Below are 16,773 nucleotides of genomic sequence, written 5' to 3'. Positions count from 1 at the left end.
TGCATCTTTCAATGCCGGTACACAATATTAACATAAAACATGATGGAAAATAAAACGCCTGAACCTCCAAAGAAATAGACTTTTCAGCAATGTGCGGGCAACTTAGAAGTTGGTAATACTTAACGTATTGTCGTATTCCATATTTCTCAACGGTTTCATAACTTTATTTATGAGAGCTGCAGGACTGCAGAAACTGTTTGACGTTATTCCGTTACGTGTTGCAAGGCTGTGTGTTGGTAGCACTGTCTCCTCCGCCCCCACCGTGCTCCCCCCGCCGAGCCGTGCTTCAACTCTATATAGTCTTTTTTCGCTGCCATTTTCCTTCTCATAGAAGTCATTTCAAAGATGGCGGTGTACGTGCAGGCTGTGTTGAGATGTGCGCTCGTGTTACAGTGCTCAGTTTAGTGGTTAAACTCAAGAAAACTGTGTTAACATCTAGTGTCATAGAACGAATGGACCTATGTCAGGATACAGATGTGTTTTTATGAAGTTCAAAGTGAGTTCTGAATGTCGAAAAGTCTTATTGATGTTTCCATATGACAGGCAATTCACTTTCACAGCTGCTTCGAGCCTGACCCAATTTTCATACAAATATTACTTTCTCTTTCCAGATATGGCGACGACGGAACAAGCTGTGATATATATTTTGGTAAGTGTTTACATTTTAGCATTCTTTATTATTATTTCGTATAAAAGTAAGACTCCTCATTTTGAAGTCATTTTGTCCGGTCAAGAGACTGTTCCCCAACCGCTAAGTTCAATATCAACTTCCTAGGGGTGAGGGGTTATCATGACTTATTTAATGTGCTGTTAATTTAATTTGAACTTGAATGTCTCCGTAGCTGACAGGTAGTGTTTTTGTACCTGAAATTCTGACGGTGCCTGAACACGGTACCTCCAATGTTATCTCATCCTTTCCATAAACATGGATATAACTCAAGGATTACCGTTTCGTCTTTTATTTAATGTACTGTAGGCGTACATTTCATCACACATTTTGTTCTCGTGTTGAGATGCGATGTTTTCAACATGACAGAATGAATATGGGAATCCCATGCATTGTATGCAAATTATGTTTGTAATTTTAACAGCAGTTCGACCTCGGTTATTTATTTCAATGACTGAAAAGTTGTTAACAGTAAACAAACAGCAGATACTAATGTGTATAGTGAACTTTGATGGATTTAAATCTTTATGGTGTTATCAGATTGTCTGAGAAAAATCTCATGAACTTCCTGCTGCACTGCTCTTTTCTGAAGCAAATTTTTATTTCCATATTTGCATATCAATTCTTAGTTTTCAAAGTATATTGTAAAGATTAAACATTGAATTTTGATGACTACGCTAATATTTATTTGAATTTCAAACTGATAAAAAAAGCTCATGAACTGTAAGAATATTTGAAATCATTATATCGTCTTCCTGCTAGTCTGCCGCGAGTCTGTGTATAAAGTACGAAGTACTTGTAAGAGTGGTGAAGTGATCACTTTAGGAAAATGTCGATGTAAATTCTTGCCCTTGTTCCGAGGTTAGATGCGTGTACGTTTTTAACCACATATCAGCCCTCCTGCCATTACAAACTTTCTGGCAGTACCAGGAATCAAACACAGGTCTCCGAATACAGCAGCTAATAGCGCTAACCGTTACACCATGAAGGGGGATTTCTTTAATTATTTCGGCTCGATATGGTTGAAGGAGTTGAAACTTGTTAGAGGCCCAAATAAATGTTACGCCTCCAATTAAGCCCCGGCTCTTGCGGTGGATAAGAACAATAACAGTAATATCATGTGTATCGTTATGTATATATAATGACCTCACAGAGCTGAGTAATAATGTTCTGCTGGCCCATAATGAGGAAAAGTCCCAGCCAGGCTGAGAAACAAACTTGGAACCATCTGAGTAGAACCCGGTGCGACGGCGTGTAATTAAACCGTCGCCAGGTGCTTGTCCTTAAAAAGGATCGTTCTTTACTGTACAGTTTGCTGCAGTGTTTGGATAGATTTCGAATCTTAATGGAGTAGTTCTGTGACAAAAGAGAGACTTTCGTTTACTTCATTTCAAAGTCATAATGAGGCAGTTTGTCTTCCGATGGAAATATTTGTACAAATCTGTTTTGTGATTTTGTTGTCTTTAGAAACAAATGTTGTGTTAACATCGCAGTGTAAATTGTCAGTGTAATATGTTGACATTCTGGTGGTTCCTCTTTTAAATGTTCTTTAGATGTTGCAGAAGGCACAGTCGAGGAAAACAAACCCTTTTTTAAATTTTATTTGATGTAATAACTAGCTGGTGTAACCGTGCTTCGCTACGGAATTCTACACTGTGTACAGAATTCGAGATGAAGTCGTGTACACTTTGTAAATAAGAATTTATTAAATTGTATAATAATATAGGTATTTAAAATTACTTTTTAGGCGCCTTCCCCTAAACTACCATTTCATGAAGCGTGAATAAATATGTTTATAGCCTGTACTGTATTGCTTCATTCCCCGACTTATCATATCGATTTTCACTGAATTCTGTTGACCAATTTTCTTGTGGCTCAGCCTTAGCAACAAAAATATAAATTTTTGAATATCTCTGTTATCATAGCCGGTACCCCAGAAATGTATAGGCCTAAGACATAAATTAGCGGAAATTTAATTCTATATAACTTTAGTTATGCAGTAACACCACTAATAACATAGTTTTTTGTGAATTGAATTTTAGTCTTTCCCCTAAACTACCATTTCACTCAGCGTGAATAAAATTATTTATAGCTTAGATTGTAGTGCCTCATTCCCAGACTTTACATACCGATTTTTATTAAATTCTCTTCAGCCATTTTCTCGTGTTGCGTGTACATACACACACATACAGACAAACAGACACGATGGAAAATTAAAAAGTGCATTTCCTTGTTACTGAGAACATAGCCGATACAGAAATACCATTCTTTTTAAATTCTGAGCAATGTACACACAAAACTCTTGTTTTGTATATATAGATGAAAGAATCCACTTTTCATTTTCTATCCTATTATTTTTTGGGCACTGAGAAATTCGCGGCTGATAAGCCGACAACAGACTAAAAAGATATAATTCCTTAAAATGTGTACCATACACAATCATGGGTATGTTCCATGTGTCTTACGGCATACGTTTCTTGCGTTTTCTCCAAAACTTTGTGGAAATAGTGCTGTTTGAACAGACATTCCTCCATTACTATGAAAATGAGGACCCATTACGTGCAAGAATGCTTATTCGTTGTTTACCAACAGTGAATTTAGGAGTTTCGAAAAATACAGCGGGAAAAAGACTTTTGCACTGTTGTTCGACATGTTTGCCTTTCATATGCAAAAGTTAATGATGTGTAATCCACCGTTGTACAGTATTTTTTGTCTCGTTACTTTTGTTTTGTATCGCGAGCGCATGCAGAGGGCCTTGAAAGTAGCGTGACGTCACGGCTCGGTTCCGTTACCTTCTGTGGCGGTGCTATCGGTTTCTGCGCCCACGGAGACCTGGCAATTGGTTGCGTTTATAGCTCGAGACAGAGTCGCCAAGCTCTAAGGGGAGGCTTTCCTCGAGCGGTTATCGAACCCAACTCTTTCTACCCTCATTCACTCGGGCTCTGCGCTGTTGCTGAGGCACATGTTTTGTACTTCAGAATCTCGCACATGAAATGGGAATCCTCTCAATATAATGCCATTTGAATATGGATCTCATGCCATTACACTAAGCCAGCGGAAATCTGCAAACTATTATTCAAACAAACATTTTGTCCTATTAATTTTAGAGTATTTTAGGATGATTCATGACAACCACTTTAACATGCTTTAAAGTTATGTATATATATCCAAGTCCTATTTTTAAAATAGGGCTGAATCTATGAACAAATCAGTGTTTACGTGGAGTGACATCACGTTAAATGAAAACCCACAACCTGTTTTCCAATCAGTGACCGGGTCAGGAATGGAATGAATGAAGCCCCCAAATTGCGGCGAGGATATGAATTGTGCCGGCTGCCGAGGCCTGTCGCACTCCTCTGGGGCAGTGATTAATGACTGACAGATGAAATGAAATGATAGTGGAGAGTGTTGCTGGAATGGAAGATGACAGGGAAAACGGAGTACCTGGAGAAAAACCTGTCCCGCCCCTGCTTTGTCCAGCACAAATCTCACATGGAGTGATCGGGATTTGAACCACAGTATCCAGCGGTGAGAGGCCGGCGCGCTGCCGCCTGAGCCACGGAGGCTCTGTGGTGTAGTGGTTAGTGTGATTAGCTTCCACTCACAGAGGCTCTGGAGGCTACGCTAAAATTAAGAAATTGAAAAGCAGGAAAGGAAAATTCTACAGAAAATGTATGGTCCCACAAGAGAAAATGGAATGTGGATTAAGGGGAGAACAGCGGACCCTTACTCATTAACTGACAGGTTCAGTGATGCCGTACGCAAGAGACGGCGGAAATTCTATGGCCATTTCTATAGAATGGACAGCGACACACTCACCAGAAGATTATTTAAAATGATCAACTCAAAGAAGGTCAAAATAAACTGGCTAGAAGAAACTAAGGTGGAGCTTCAAGAAATAAATATCACGAACGACATCATACAAGATCGTGGAGCCTTTAGCACAATAGTAGCCAAGCACAAATTCGTGGAGAAACCTAAGAAGAAAACTGGTAGGAGGTGGTCCACAGACCGCAAGGTGCAACACAGTGCATTCATGAAGAGATTTTGGGAGGATAAGAAGGTGAAAACCATCAGGCCAACGAATAAGTTCAAACTCGCTCTTAAAATGGGCATAACGAAGAATAATAGTGTATTTCGTTTGTTTGTGTTTTTTTTTTTTTTACTTAGAGAGTGCATATGAGTAACAGACAATCAGGAAATGTGCCTTTGCAACTGTTAACTCACTGGCGCCATTAAGGTGGATACTGTGCACTAAGAGATTCCCATGCAGTGCGACTTCTGTTCTACTCTAGCATTGAAGTCTAATGATAGGTTGTGAGAAAATTTCTGATTTGCTGCAGTTACGATGGTCTAGAAATTTCGTAACAGTTTAAACTGTGAGTTGTGTTACATTACACATTTCAGTAACAACAACAGAATTTTGTCTCGCAATTTAACTTCATAGTACGTTTTTCTTTTCATTGCTTTCAAATCCTGTACTGATAGTTGAGAGCCTTACTATGTCCACTGAAGGTCTCTGAATCAGCGGTGGATACTATTACTGAACGTTGTTGTGATTTCATTTTCGTTAATATTTTCTCCTAAAATAAAATTAGAAATTTTGAAAAAAAAACCGAAGTTAGATGAGTTTTCTCTACTGAACCATCAAGTTTCCAGAACCAAATGTTTTCGCCAGTGAGAGGGGGGGGTCATATGTAAGGCTGGTTATTCAAATGCAGTTTACCGTTATTTTAATTATAGTTATTTCTTTATTATCTGTAATAGATCACTTTTATTCCTGCTCACAGGTGTTAACTTGCAATGTGAGAAACTAGCAAGGCGATTCGATTATGCAGTATTATACAGCTAGGCTCCGGTAGAAGCGCTGGCTTTCTGAGCCCCAAGGTGGACTGTAGAGAAGTTGCTGAAGAGTTTCCCTTCCTAATCTCTGAAGCGTATTCCTGATAGAAATTGCAGTTTCAGAGCGGGCGTTGTCATGAAGAAGAATAAGGCCGTTTGATTGCAAGCCGGACTTTATGGTGCCCCTCAGTTTCTGCAAAGTGTATTCATAGCGATGTGCCCCATACTCGAGCTGAAGAAAGATATAGTCGAGTATGTCGTCTCCTTACTCCCAAGTCTTCTCAGTCCAAAGTTTGCAACATTACTTTGGATCGTTTCCAGTTCTCGTATCAAGTAGTCCTGGTGTGCGTCCCATACACTGGGAACATACTCTAGTTGAGGACTTACCAGAGACTTATACGCCCTCTCTTTTACATTCCTAATACAACCCCTAAATACCGTTATAACCATGTGAAGAGATCTGTAACTTTTCTTAACAACCTCGTTAATATGATTGCCACACTGAAGATCATTCCTTACGTTAACACCTAGGCACTTACAGTGTTCCCTATGAGATACTGTAATTAAACATGGGAGGACTTTTCCTCTTGGTGAACTTACAACTTGACTTTTCATTACATCTACTGTCATACCACTGTCTGCTGTCCATCTCACTACATTGTTTAAGTCCCCCTGCAGTCGCTCGCAATCCTGCAACTCATTTACCATTCTATACAGCATAACATCATCCGCATACGTGTGTGACGTGCTTCCGTCGCCGGCCCGCCTTTATTTTAAGAATGAAATTGACCGCCTCATCACCAGTGGGATAAATGCCTTCACAGTTCTGGTGATTACTTTGAGGTACGAGTCAAAGCAAAGTCATCTCCGTACAGGCCGTGAAGGCCCTTGGATGGGTGGATGGTAAAGGCTTCCACTATCCGTTAACTCTAGTTGGTGGGGTAGAGTGGTAGAGCTCTACGCTCGGCCGCCTTTGCCCCCAGGAATTAACCTGGTACTCATTTTTGATGTAGACTGAATGGACCTCAGAACCATATGCATCTCCGGAAGTGGAAATCTTCTTTATTAAATCTTTCAACTTTCTGGCGGGGAATCGAACTTACTTCCTGCCGTTTGAGGTACGAAGTGTTCTACTGTATATAATGTTTGGCAGGTGACCCGTCTTCATCTGACTGCATCGTATATGTATCTATAGCATATTTGGCAAGTTATTTAGTGGCGGTGTTCTTTGATGGACTCTGTAAAATTGACTGTACTTTTGTTTGAAATGGCCGCTCACAATGGTTCCAGCTGACCCCTATTAACATTTCATCACAACGTAGTATCTGGTGACGAAAGGAAGGGCTGAGATTAAAGGGCTGAGTGAAAGGGAAAGCAGGCGGCAGGTGCATGTATTGAAAGTGAAGGAGAATTTCGAGAAGGGTACCGGATATTGTTTCCCATGTAATTACAGAGAAGGTGAACTGGGAGAAAGGAATCGTGGTGACACCAGCCTACACTGCGCTGTCGTCTTTTACAAATTAAATGCTTAAATTGTATCTAGAGAATCATTTAATTTATCAAAATGGTGCTCAGCCAGTGGTATAGCGGCAGTGGGTCTCGGTCCCGGGTTCTATTCCCGCCCAGGTTGGGGAGTTTTACCTCGATGTGAGATCTGGTTCGACGTCTACAACTGAGGAGCTATCTGACGGTGAGATAGAGGCCCCGGTCTAAAAAGCCAAGAGGATCGGTCGCGCTAACCGCGCGTCACCTCGTAAACTATAGAATTTAGGGCTGAACAGCGGTCGCTTGATAGGCCAAGGCCCGTTATACTTTAGCGCCATCGGTTTTTCTTTTCTGTTTTGCACCGATATGCATGTACGTACATCTGGTGCTCGAATGTTTGCATTAAGTTTGCTACAGTGAAACAAAGCAAAACGTGAAGATTTTGTAGTGTATAAAGTTCCTTAAATAAAGTCATCTCCCTGTAGCTCGGATACCACGTGATACTGAATGTCCTATGACTATGATCACGATATCAACAGTCACGAAAATGCGACACGTTCGCTTTCTTCTTCATGTTGACGTGAACGAGCCGGAGAGAGAAGGTTTGCCTCGACTGTCGGCGCTTGGTCGAGTAACTCATTGAAGATATTCTTCCAATTCCCTCTGAGGGGACTGTTTACCTTTCTATAAGTACAGAAATAGCTTTTCATTTGCCTAGGACGCCACCGAGTTCATCTCACACGGTACTTCTCGTCCATCCACCGAAATGACGTCGTGACGGACGACATGTGTTTCATCCAGTATGATCGGCCGAAATGGAAGAGGAATCTGCCTACGGTGAGGGGAAAAGGTGAACAGGTATACAACATTTACGGATATAAGAATAGGTTTTTACACAATTGAAGTATTATTTACAGAAGAATGGAAAGACAAGTTGAATCTCAGTTGGGAGATCAGTTTGGCTTCAGAAGAAATGTAAGAACGCGAAAATCAATCCTGACTTTACGTCTGATCTTAGAGGATCGAATTAAAAAGGGCAAGACCACGTACATGGCGTTCGTAGATCTAGAAAAGGCATTCGATAATGTTGACTGGACCAAGCTGTTTGAGATTCTGAAGGTGATCGGGATGGGGTACTGAGAACGAAGAATGATTTACAACCTGTATAAAAATCATTCTGCAGTGAATCGAGGGCTTTGAAAAAGAAGCAACAATCCAGAGGCAAGGCTGCAGTTATGTCCCCCATCCTTTTCAATATTTATATAGAGCAGGCGTAAAGGAGATCAAAGAGGAATTGGGAGAGGTAATCACAATCCAAGGAGAGGAAGAAACCTGAGATTTGCTGATGATGTTGTTATTTTATCTGATACTGCAGAAGATCTCGAGAAATTGCTGAGTAGTATGGACAGAGTCTTGGGCAAGGAGTACACGATGAAAATAAATAGGTCCAAAACAAAAGTGATGGAGTCAGCTGATGCAGGAAATATTAATTTGGAAATGAAGTCTTAAAGGAAGTAGATGAATATTGTTACTAATGAAGACAGAAGTAAGGAGGACACAAAATGCAGACTAGCGCAAGCAAGGAAGGTCTTTCTTAATAAAAGACCTGCTCACTTCGAACACTGATATAAGAATTAGAAAGATGTTTTTGAAGACTTTCATATGGAGCGTGGCATTGTATGGAAGTGAAACGTGGACGAAAACAAGTTCAGAAAGAAATAGAATAGAAGCTTCTGAAATGTGGTGTTACAGAAGAACGCTAAAGGTGAGATGAGTAGGTCGAATCACGAATGAAGAGATACTGAATCGAATTGATGTGAGGAGGTCGCTTTGGGTAAATTTGACCAGATAAGGCACATCTTAAGACACCCAGGACTTGTTCAGTTGGTTTTCGAGGGAAGTGTAGGTGGTAAGAACGGTAGGGGTAGACTAAGGTATGAATATGACAAGCACATTAGAGCAGATGTAGGATGCAGTAGTTACGTAGAAATGACAAGATTATCACAGGATAGGGTGGCATGGAGAGCTGCATCAAACCAGTCTATGGACTGATGACTCAAAACAACATCATTGTAAGTTTTGCAGCAAAGTATTTTAACCATACCAGTAATTCGGCTGAATTTTACGCGAGGCCTAAACCTGCAAATCTGAAGTAAAATATAGGCACAGTGGCGAATTTATGAACGTAAAGGGCGTCCCCTCTCTCACGTAAACATGAGGCAGTTCACATTTTGTGCTTTAAATATCGGTAAGTTCGAAAACAGGTGTTCACGGAAGGATACAAAGTTCGTGACGAGGGTGGCTGTTTAGGGCAGGCCCCTACTGGAACAAGTTTACAAGCTGACCCACCTTTCCCTTTCTATAAGTTTTGAGGCGGCGACTGGCCAGCCTGACTCACACTGTCGGTGGAGAAAGTGGTCTTGTGAGTGGGATGAACCGTAGACCATTCTCTGTGTTGTTCACTGACTTGTTTGTCTTGGGCTCACGCCATATCGTGGAACTTACTAAAACCTTTTGATGTTGTTGAAGCATGTTGTTTGGGTTATTCGCCCATAGCCTGGTTTGATGCAGCTCTCCATGTCACCCTACCCTGTGCTAACCTTTCAATTTCTACCCAACTACTACATCCTACATCTGCTCTTATCTGGTTGTCATATTCATCCCTTGGTCTACTTCTTCTTGTAGTTGACCACAAAGTCTGTACAATGTTCGGCTGTCCTCATCAGTCTACTGACAAATCCCATAAGTTCCTCAGCCAATATTGTTTCCTTCGACCGCGACACTTACATCCATCAATTGGTCTACTCCTACCGCGTACACTTCCCTCAAAAACCACTGAACAAATCCGGGCTGTCTTAATATTAATGTCCTATCATTCTGATACTGTATAGGCTTTTGGGCTTGTGCCGTGTCAAGAAAATAAGGTGAAATTCTGTCTCTTCTAGTCCGATCGTTCTCCTCTTACCAATTCGATTTTGTATCTCTTCGTTCGTAATTCGATCTATCCATCTCACCTTCGGCATTCTTCTATAAGACCATATTTCTTTCTTTCTGAGCTAGTAATCGTAGTTGTTTCACTTCCACACAATGCCACGTTCCAGACAAAAGTCTTCAAAAATATATTTCTAATTCGTGTTCAAAGTAAGCAGATTTCTAGTCTTAAGAAGCCTCCCTTGCTTGTGCTAGTCTGCATTTTCTGTCCTTACGTCTACCATAGTGAGTTATTCTACGACCAAAGTAACAATATTCATCTACTTCCTTTAATATTTCATTTCCTTACCTAATATTTCCTTCGTTCGACTGCACTCCATTACTTTTATTTTGGACTCATTTATTTCCATCTTGTACTTCTTCTCTAAGACTGTCCATACCATTCAGCAGTTTCTGCCGATCTTCTGAAGACGCAGATAAAATAATAATATCAAATTACTTTTCCAAATTACTCTTTGATTTCTTTTACCACTTGTTCTATGTAAACACTGAAAAGGAGAGGCGACAAACTGCAGCCTTGCCTCACTCCTTTCTGCATTGGTGCTACTTTTTCATAGCCTTCGATTCTTATCACTGCAGAATGATTTTTGTACAGAATGTAGATAATTCTTCCTTCTCAGTACCTCATCCCGATGACTTTCAGAATCTCAAATAGCCTGGTCCAATCAACATTATCGGGTGCCTTTTCTAGATCTAAGAACGCCATGTACGTGGGCTTGTCCTTCTTAATTCGATCCTCTAAGATCAGACGTAAAGTCAGAATTGCTTCACGTGTTCTTACATTTCTCTGAAGCCAAATTGATCTTCTCCCAACTCAGCTTCATCATCTCTTTCCATTCTTCTGTAAATAATATGAGTTGTAGATGTTCAGTTATTTTGCTTGTAAGAATTGCATTTTGAAAAAGGACGGAAATATTATTATCTCAGCTGTTTCTGCATCTGTATTATTATTATTATTATTATTATTATTATTATTATTATTATTATTATTATTATTATTATTATTATTATTATTATTATTATTATTATTATTATTATTATTATTATTATTATTTTATAACACTTAGTAACTATATTAACTCCATTGCGGTTTAAAGGTAGTGTGGATAATACACGTACAATATATTTACTGTTTTGAATAAATATTTATTTTACGTTATACTTTGGATCATTTTCTCACTCATCGTAAGTCATTTTTGAGAATTTTTAGGTCATTTTATAGATCACTTTTCAGCAGGTCATCAAAATCTGGACCATGGTCATGTGATAGTTCTCCCTGAGAATATTTGCGCAAAACTTCATGAAATTCAGCCCAGCGGTTTGTTCTTGATGTCGTTTTGGAAAGCAGACAGCTGGCAGTTTATTTTTATGTATGGAAATTCACATTGGCATGGAGAGTATGGTGAGAGAAATAAAAATTTAGGTAGTAGTCAGTAGACGAATGGAGCTGTTAATTCTAGTGTAATTTCCATTTTTATTTATTTATTTATTTATTTATTTATTTATTTATTTATTTATTTATTTATTTATTTATTATTTTCGTTTTGGCCATGTGAGGACCAAGTTAATTCGTATCACCTTAGTTTTTTATTTTGGTCTTCCTCCTTGCCCAATATTCTTTATTCCCATACTTCGCAACCTTCTTCACTCCTCTGTCCATGGTGATTTCGTTCTGGGCCCAGTTCTGTCCTCTCTGTAATGTGTTGCTTGGTTCAATAACCTCAGACTTTTTTTATTTTTTTTTGAAAAGTATCCACACCGAATGTAGTTATAAGGACTTAAGTGAAACTCTGCATTGACTCACATTAGCGCTCGCAGTGGTGCTTAAGTGAAACAATGCATTGACTCACATTAGCGCTCGTAGCGGTGGAAAAAGGCAAACTGCTAATCTAATCGACCGGATAACCATGATTAAGAAAAGTATTGTAATATTTGGGAATAAATAAATAATATTATATTGTCGTACTTTATTATAATTTACCTAAAATTCATGGCTCATCTCCCTAGGGTGTTGTCAACATCGAATTGCTTGCCTGAAGGGCCTAGAACTGTTATATATATTATAAAAATGTAATATCGTGTCACACGTTTTGTCGCGTCACATTACACAGATTTTCAGATGGCACCCAGCCATACGACATATTATGTCAATGCTGTAAAAAGTTTGTTTTTAAATATGAGAGACAAGAGATCTAAAAAAGTACGGAAAATGTGGCAAGCCAGCACGATGGTCATCAGCCTTATAACCTACGCAGTACTGCGAACAGACGTGCCTGCTTGGTAGGGAACTCACTCAGCTCTCCTCTCGCTGACCGCAAAACAGAAAGTATGCATTGTTATTTGAAGGTCGTTCTTTTTTTGCACCCTTACCATCTCTCCGAACGGCTTGTCTCGGCAACAGGTGGGAATGTAGGCACTTGGATACGGGATCGTTCGAAAGTAAGTTCCCTTTGCTCTAATATTTTTTCTGTCTCAACTAGCTGTTGTAAACTACCCTTCGTTGACCGAGCACTTCGCTTAGTGTATTGTTATTGCTGATGAATATGCAATAATAGCCAGTATCTTTATTATTTCCCTTGAATATTCTGTCTTGCACTCATTCACAGACTGAGACACAGAACGTTCTGTCTAGACTTACTGTACTGAAAATCCGAGAATAACAATAACGCTTCATAAAAGAGAGAAAAGGCCGGTCTAAGTGGCTAAGACGGTAGCCTTCTTACCCCAACTTGTTAGGTTCGATCCTGACTCAGTCCGGTGGTATTTGAAGGTGCTCAGATACGTCATTCTCGTGTCGTTAGATTTACTGGCACGTAAAGGAACTCCTGCCGAACTAAATTACGGCATCTCGGCGTCTCCGTAAATCGTAAAAGTAATTAGTGGGACGTAAAGCCAGTAACATTATTATTAAAGAAAGGATTCTTTTAGCATTATATGAACTTTCTACCATTACTATCCCGTCCGCAAAGTCGAGGGCACGGCTAAGACCGTTCTTCAAAGACCTTCAGCTCTCTTCGATGCCAGTTGGGGAGACATTGGGCATGGAGTGCGGTATTTAAGACCTATCTTACTTCAAATTGTACCAGAAAAACTGTTTTGCTCTTCTTGATAACCGGAACCAAATGTGTTTTATCACCGTTCATGCACTCAGTGACGGTGAGCTAGTTACCGCAAGGATCGCGGCGTGGGCCATGGCTAGGCGCGGTCCTGTTCTGCCCACACACACAATTGTTGCGAGTGGGCATGCGCTCTATGACTCACAGCTGGAGTTGCTGCCCACAGTATCATTGTTACTAAATGTCGCAAGGGACAGTCATCTCGCGGCAATTCCCAATCAGTGCCATTGTTACACCAGTTTTCGTCCATCAGGTAAAAAAAAATCATGCTGTTAAATTTCCCGGTGGGAAAATCAAATCATCATTAATGTGCCTTTCAATAAAAACTCAAGTTGATAACGATTCATTTATTTGCATCTAACGAATCGTTTTTGAGAGACATCTGTATGGAATTTGGAGTGAACAAGTGTTGGATTCATTGCATCGAAAGGCGGAAACTAATTCTTGCCTATGAAACTACCGCGAGTGAAATAATTAGTTCTCTACAGTGTGATGAGATGTAGCCTCTTTGATGACAGAGCCTTCTCTGTGATGCGCACCACGTCACAGCCTGCACGGTTGCTAGGTAACGTCAAAAATGAAAATCGTTCCGGGCTGCGCTGCGGTCACGGCGGCAAGTACCAGTGACAGCTATTGTCGAAATAAAATATCTGTCAGTATGGGTTTGAAATATTCTATGTCACTAGAAAAAACGAACGATTTCAAGACCACGATTCCCTATTTGACCAAGGAAGAAAATCACAATATCTGCAAATCTGTGAACAATAAATGTAACAAATCCTTTATGAAATATCTACAGGTCTTAGCTCTTTCATAAATGTGATTTGTGTTAATTTCTCAGTGTGGTCATTTCAACTCTTTCATCACTCTATTGTTAAAGATCTATCAAAAGTTGCCATTTGTTCCTTTAATTTAATTCTCAAAAATAAATGCACTTATTTGTTTACCACAACAAATAAACTTCATAATTCATCCGTATCGTCATCCTCAACAAGATAGAATATCTTTACAATACAGTACAATGTTATTCCATTTTTACTTTCTTTTAAAAAAGGGACATGTTTTGTCTCTTCGTTGTGAGACATCTTCAGCCTACAATATTATGATAAACACATGACATTCTTAACACTAAAAAACAATGACATATCCTTAAAATGTTAAAGAATCAAGATGACTCAATCTGTCATATGTAAAACAGTTCATGTTGTTTAAAATTGTCTTAAGACTACTACAGTAAATGGTGAAAGTGCCTCTGTGGTGTAGTGGTTAGTGTGGTTAGCTGCCACCCCCAGAGGCCCGGGTTCGATTCCCGGCTCTGCCACGAAATTTGAAAAGTGATACGAGGGCTGGAACGGGGTCCACTCAGCCTCGTGAGGTCAATTGAGTAGAGGGGGGTTCGGTTCCCTCCTCAGCCATCCTCGAAGTGGTTTTCCATGGTTTCCCACTTCTCCTTCAGACAAATGCCGGGATGGTACCTAATTTAAGGCCACGGCCACTTCCTTCCCTCTTCCTTGTCTATCCCTTCCAATCTTCCCATCCCCCGCAAGGCCCCTGTTCAGCATAGCAGGCGAGGCCGCCTGGGCGAGGTACTGGTCATCCTCCCCAGTTGTATCCTTCGACCCAAAGTCTGAAGCTCCAGGATACTGCCCTTGAGGCGGTATAGGTGGGATTCCTCACCGAGTCCGAGGAAAAAACTAACCCCTGAGGGTAAACAGATTAAGTAAGTAAGTAATTAAACTGTGAAAGTCCCATTGATTTTTTATACCCAAAAAAAATCAAAATGATGATCACGGCGTTCTAAAAAAGGAAAATTATTGTAGGTGGAGTCACTGAATAAGACCTTTTATCTTATTAATTTGTTTGTCACAGACAGTTATTTTAATCAGTAACTTGGTTTATAAACGTGACACTTTGCATCTTTCTGCTCCTAAGTTTCTAATTCGAAGTCGGCTATTTCCGCTGTTCTCAATGTCTCCAACGATCACTGTGAGGGTTGAGTTTATTCAGCATCCCACTGATGAATACAGGGAAGCGCCAGGACGGTCTTCCAGTTTCTCCCTAATGCCCACAGTACATTGACAGGAACAGCATCCCACGACTCAGTTAACAGTCATTAACGTCAGTTAGAGAGCGCAGCATGGTAAAGATAGAACGACTTGTGTAAGGAACTGCGCCAACGTCCTGCGGCCTCTCTTTAGAGAACGGATCATGGAGTCGTTCGTTCATGAGACCTGTCTGCAGATGAAGTTGAATAAGAAAGTTAGTTATCCCCCATGAAATTACCTATTGCATCTCAGTTATTCATGAGACGTAATTTCGTGGCAACAGCCGAGTTCAGAACAGTCAGCGATACAAAGAACACCATATGGAGTGCTATAGCAGTTGACAGCCAGGTTGAGCAATGCTAGGAGCTATCAGACGTCTGTTACTTGTTTACACGCAGGGTACAGAGCTCTATCACTCTGCTCTTTAATTTAATGATATCACGAGAGCAGTTTGATACCTCTGTCACTGGCACTCTAGATAAAACTCGGAGACTATTGCTGTCCTACGGTAACTAAAGACAAGGTATTAAATCTGATATAGGCTATAAACAATAGTAAAACTAAACTCGTATCCCCGTATGTACGCTCGCGTTCAATTGTGGTCATGACACTCATACTACAGTAAATACCTAGAGCTATAGTCGTAATATTGAAAGATGCGCTCTGACAGTTTTTAGAGGGAGGTCCGTTTACTGCTTGCCTGTATGGAGAGAAGGGAGTAGGGGGATATCATTGCCATGGAAACGTGGGCGGCCCCACTGCGGTTGCCATGGAGATAGACCTGCTGGCCGGCTCGTGTTGCTTGGAGTTGCTAAAGCTCTCACTTCTGAGTTACGTACAACAGAACACAGCGGTCGGAACGAACGAACAAGTGAACCGAAAGCGAAGGGAAGGTGAAAGGAATGCAGGAATGTGGCAACACCGTGCAGTGCTCCTCCCCTCGACACAGATGAATCTTACGGCGACGATGGGATAGGAAATGCCTGGGAGTGGGAAGAAAGCGGCCGTGGCCTTAATTAATGTACAGCCCCAGCATTTGTCTATTGTGAAAATAGGAAGCCACCGAAATCAATCTTCAGGGCTGCCGACAGAAAGGCTCGACCCCACTATCTCCCGGATGCAAGCTCACAGCTATGCGACCGTAACCGCACGGCCAACTCGCCCTGTATATAAATGAATAATTGCCTCAATTTGTCGTCTTGAATTCCAACTTAATCTTCATTTTATGATCTTTAAAACACTCCACTCAAATTTATTCGTCTACTAATGTCATTCTCTCCACTGACAGCTCGAAACATACCCCTTAGTCGAGCAGTTCGTCTCCTTACTCCCAAGTCTTCCCAGCTGCAACATTTTAGTAACTCTACTCTTCTGTCGGAAATCACCCAGAACACACATGCCAGCTCTCTTGCTATTCTTAACTCTCAAACGGTGAGTTGGGGTTGTTTATGCCAGTACCAGTCAGACTGCAGACCCCTACGACGTTCCGCGCTTTAGCGCGCCTTTACTCCCTTTGTTTTCATTTTCTTGGCATAACTTGCCTTCAGCCGAAGGATAATGTTTTCTGAAGCGACTGTTCACTAGTGTTGTCCGTCTTCGTTCTACCCAGCGTTGAAATAATGGTGGA

The 16,773-nt window shown here is 40.6% G+C and overlaps 1 protein-coding gene across 2 annotated transcripts in view; it reads left to right on the top strand.

The window, feature by feature from the left end:
- The window catches only part of pio (piopio), a 395,672-nt gene that overhangs the window by 137,897 nt on the left and 241,002 nt on the right, over positions 1-16,773 (top strand). Inside the window, exons 1-2 of one of the 2 annotated variants that reach the window (XM_067147813.2) lie at positions 360-496; positions 612-649. In XM_067147813.2, the coding sequence (XP_067003914.1) occupies positions 475-496; positions 612-649 (60 nt within the window). In that variant the 5' untranslated portion in view covers positions 360-474. Of the gene's footprint in view, positions 1-359; positions 497-611; positions 650-16,773 lie in introns of those variants that run through there. The other variant, XM_067147814.2, reaches the window with a different exon arrangement.

Source organism: Anabrus simplex, chromosome 5 (assembly GCF_040414725.1).
Source record: "Anabrus simplex isolate iqAnaSimp1 chromosome 5, ASM4041472v1, whole genome shotgun sequence".
NCBI lineage: Eukaryota > Metazoa > Arthropoda > Insecta > Orthoptera > Tettigoniidae > Anabrus > Anabrus simplex.
This window is presented reverse-complemented; position numbering and strand designations above follow the sequence as displayed.